This window comes from Phoenix dactylifera, chromosome 1 (assembly GCF_051530095.1).
Source record: "Phoenix dactylifera cultivar Ajwa chromosome 1, Ajwa_hap1_PhDact_Kaust_v1.1, whole genome shotgun sequence".
Classification (NCBI taxonomy): Eukaryota; Viridiplantae; Streptophyta; class Magnoliopsida; order Arecales; family Arecaceae; genus Phoenix; species Phoenix dactylifera.
The window spans coordinates 37,422,041-37,426,301 of record NC_143190.1 but is presented as its reverse complement, the minus strand read 5'-3'; the positions used below and the strand labels follow the sequence as shown (position 1 = coordinate 37,426,301).

The window sequence follows — 4,261 nt, the reverse complement described above, 5'->3', positions numbered from 1 at the left end:
AGTGTCCTCCAGTCCACATAAGTTATGAGCCGGGTCCGCTCTGATACCATTTGTAACAACTCAGGATCTCACCCAAAATGGCTAGCCGGAAGTTATTGTTTGGGTTCCTTGATCCTATATAAGTACCCAAGATCTATCCAGCGGATAACCGATGTTGGACTAAATACACGCCCGCACGGATCCTCACATGTCCAATAAAAATGATTGTAGTAATTACTTCCTTGAGTATATTTCTACCTGAGTACCATGGTATTCTAGTATGAATTTAAAAATAGTGCGTGCAACCCACTAGCCGGCACTTGTTATATTACCAACTTATCTTGAATTTAATGTATGAAACTTTCATGTGAAGCAAAAGCTATACATCACCCGGTACTAATCACTGCTTAATCACATTTCAGATCAGTTGAGCCATGATGATTAGCGGTGATTGATAGCAGTACTTTTTCTGTAATAGTTTATAAAAAAATGTAAATATTAATAGATATTTTTTTTTTGGTGAATCGATTGCTTGTACTGCTCTAGTTTGAGCACAACCAGCTACATCACAAGTAAAAAGGCTACACAAAGCAAAAGAAATTGAAGAGTGCTGGTCCAGATAAACTCTTCCGAATGATAAGCAGCAAATAAGACGGCTCATAGTCAGCAACTTAGTTCACCTGCTGAAGGACATGACTGACCTGGAGAGCCCGGCACTCCCGTGGCATCCATCATATGTCGCTCAGAAGCGGATGCTCCACCTTCTTCTACCCCTCCTTCCAAAGGCACGCAATCAATGAGACTGAGTTCTCCTTAGGATGATACAACCAGCCTCCAAAACATATCTCATATAGAAAAGTTCTTCTTATGCTGCTCTGAGCTCCGCCTCAAATACCAGGGCTTCGAAGGAACGAGATCCTTCGCAGCAATGTGGCACCATGGTTTCTGGTCATAAATACCACTCCCGCCTAATCATCACCGGCGGGCGGGCTTCATCAAAATTCATTTTTGAAATAAAGCAAGAAGCACTGTGGATGGGCAATTCTTGCATATAACATTATAACCTCTCCTGCGGTGGAGCATCGTATTCTTCTTCCTCGCCGCCGCCGAAAAGAAAAGAAAGAAAAGGAAAAAAAATGATCTCTGTACGAAGGACAACGCTTCTTCTCATAAATAGTGTTTCTTCTTCTTCTAGGGTTCGAGCCCTTGCCGTCGCTGCCCATTCTCCGGCTGATCCCCCGCCCCACCGCCTCGACGACCTCCTCCGATCCCACCTCGACTCCGGCGACGTCCCCGCCGCCGTCTCCGTCCTCCGTCGCTCTTTCCACTCCCCCCTCTCCCGTCCTCCCGCTACCTCCGTCAACCTCGTCTTCGCCCATCTCTCCAAATCCCGCCAGTTCGAGTCCGTCATCTCCCTCTACCACTCGCTCCGCGAGTCCGGTCTCTCCGCCGATTTGGTCTCCCTCAACATCCTCATCCACTGCTATTGCCAGACGCGCCAACTGGACCTCGCCCTCAAGGTGTTCGACGAAATCCGCGAACGAAGTTACCGCCCCGATATTGTCTCCTTCAACACTGTGATCAAGGGCTTCTGCAATGAAAACCGAGTTTCCGATGCTTTTAAGGTTCTACGTGAGATGAGGGAGAATGGGCCGAGTCCAAATGGCTACACCTATGCCATGTTGATTGGTCTCGTGTCGCGAGGTTGCTCAAATTCGGAGCTGGGCTTGGGTTTGATTCAGGAAATGTTGCAACTTGGATTGGAACCGAGCATGGTTAATTGTAACTGTGTTCTGACTGCGTTGTCTAAGCAGTTTAAGATCCATGCAGCAAAGGCTCTCTATGGGAGGATGAGTAAATCAGGAATTGCGGGAGATGTTGTCTCTTATACTAGTTTTATTGATGTCTTGTGTCGAAAGAGGATGATAATCGAAGCAAAGATGCTTTTTTCCGAGATGCCAGAGAAGGGAGTGGCACCCAATGTGGTGACCTATAATACTATGATTCATGGGCTCTGCGTTAATGGGCAGGCAGACAATGCAATGAGAATGTTAGACCAGATGGTGATATGCGGTCTTCGGCCGAATATAGTCACCTACACAACAGTTATTAGTGGGCTTTATAGAGATGGGAAGCTAGAAGAGACGCTAAATCTTTTGGATGTGATGAGGCAACAAGGGTTAGAGCCTGACAAGCAAATGTATGGCACGTTGCTCGATGGGTTGTGCAAAGGAGGCAGAGTGGAAATTGCACTGCAGCTCTTTCGTGCAATAGAAGCTAGTGGATTCAATGATATCGCTTCTTACAATAGTTTGATCAGCGGGTTTTGCAAATTGGGGAAGATGGAGGAAGCCAGCAAGCTTTTTGAGGAGATCATGGAGAAAGGATTCAAACCGGATGTGGTTATGTATACCACATTGATGGATGGTTTCTGCAAGATTGGTAAAGTTGAGGCTGCACAAGGGCTAATAGGTGCTATGGAAAGGCGGGGCCTTAAACCTGATCTAATCACCTATTCGACCATGGTAGAGGGTTTTTGTGATACTGAACAATTTGATGCTGCAGAAGAGCTATTGTGTGATATGGAAAGGCATGGTTTTGAACCAAACTCAGTTATCTATAATATGTTGGTATATGGTTTGTGCAAGGCAGGGAATTTTGATAGAGCTGAGCATTATCTAGAAGAGATGAGCCATAAAGGGCAACAAGTCAATGCCAAGACTCGTCAAATTCTTTCAGATGGTAGGGCAGGGAGACTCCGGGATGCTGAGAAATTGGTTCCGTCATACGGCTGAGATAAGATGGATACTGATGCTGTCATAAATTAGTCTATCTGCGATTATCACTGCAGAACAGTTTAACAAAACTAAAGAAGATGGGTGATGGGAAAATGTTTCCGAAACCAATTTATAACTTGGAATACCAGCATTCAGATCAAAGGTAAAAATGAGGAAGCCATCAATATGTTTTATGAATTGGTTGTATTGCTTCATGTGCATATGCAGCTTTCCTTTTCCAGAGCATTTATGTATGTTGGCCAGCTTAGAAGGTTCTTCCATATGCTTCCAGTCACATTGGGAGGCAGGGAAAGGATGGAAGTTGATTTTCGTGCTGTACCGGACGAATCTCATGTGGAAGCCAACTACTTGGAATGTAAGAACTGGTTGCAAGGCACTTGCTATCAAACCTTATTTCATAGTAGAGCTAATATTGTCGGCTATTCATGTATTCTTATGATAGTTTGATTCTTTGAGCATAAATTACTTCAAATTCTGCAATATGAAAAGGCCAATCTATGACATGATTCTGTTGAACTAAGAAGTCATGATGTTCCTAGAAAATCATTCCTATGCAATTTGTAATACTTGATTTCATGTAATATGTTATAATTTCAGGAGTGCAGGGGCTTCTATTGTATTGTCAAAATGAGCATGTGCATTCTTCAAATCAAATATGCCCTTTTGGATGGTGACCAGAGAATTGTGATTTTTTGGGCAAATGGCGGAAGGCCTCCTTAGGAACTTGCCCCATCAATTCACTGCCGGAAAGGGTGGACTACTATCCAAGCATACCTTCCAGAATGACAACAACCAGCAGACTCCCTTGGTACTTAGACATAGTCAATCTCTAGTCTCTACCTAGGAATTTCTATACCGCGTGCACAAGTTTGTCAGGACTCTCAGGGTCCAGGCCTCTAAATTTTTAGATTTTCATGCTCTGATCATTCTTTTTATCTATATCTCGTCACTTATCAAATATATAATTTCCTGATAGGTTTCGCGATGAAGCCTTTACCCTGTTTACTTGCGCTATCATACTACCCTCACATTTAGTTTAATTTGCTCAAATTGCTGTTCTTTCAGGTGACTGCTGGAATCAGTTTTCATGGGTAGCTGGTGCTTTGTTTTCTGTTAGGTAACTGCTCTACTTACTGACTTGAGGCTATTGACACTATAGTGAATTGGCTAATCTTGTAGAGATGCTCTTTAGGCTGTCATGTTGACATTGAGATATACCAGGAGAAATGTTTGTTTTTAAATTTTAAATTTTCTTTTTTTTCCCTTTTAAGATGGATAGCAACTCGGAGATGCCAAGAATTTGATAGAACTCATATCGTTTTTGTATCATTTTCTCTGCCTCTTATAGACTATTTTATTGCTTTTCTCTGGACAGCCACATAGCTGCAACTTTCCTAATGATGCAAGAGCAAAATTGTATTCAGGCAATTCAAGTTTGCTCTTGGCTATTGGAAATTAAATTTTCTTTATTGTTGTTTGCACCA

General features: G+C 43.0%; 1 protein-coding gene across 2 annotated transcripts; it reads left to right on the top strand.

Moving 5' to 3' along the window:
- The first annotated feature begins 774 nt into the window (after positions 1-774).
- On the top strand, positions 775-4,261 carry LOC103716814 (uncharacterized). Of its 2 annotated transcripts, XM_088723969.2 has the most exons (4): positions 775-2,919; positions 2,999-3,132; positions 3,375-3,585; positions 3,843-4,261. In XM_088723969.2, exon 1 carries the CDS (start codon positions 1,116-1,118, stop codon positions 2,772-2,774), a length of 1,659 nt encoding a protein of 552 aa, XP_088580095.2. In that variant the 5' UTR covers positions 775-1,115; the 3' UTR covers positions 2,775-2,919; positions 2,999-3,132; positions 3,375-3,585; positions 3,843-4,261. The 2 variants fall into 2 exon arrangements, with proteins under 2 accessions (XP_088580095.2, XP_089786880.1); XM_089930754.1 differs by having other exon boundaries at positions 828-3,132.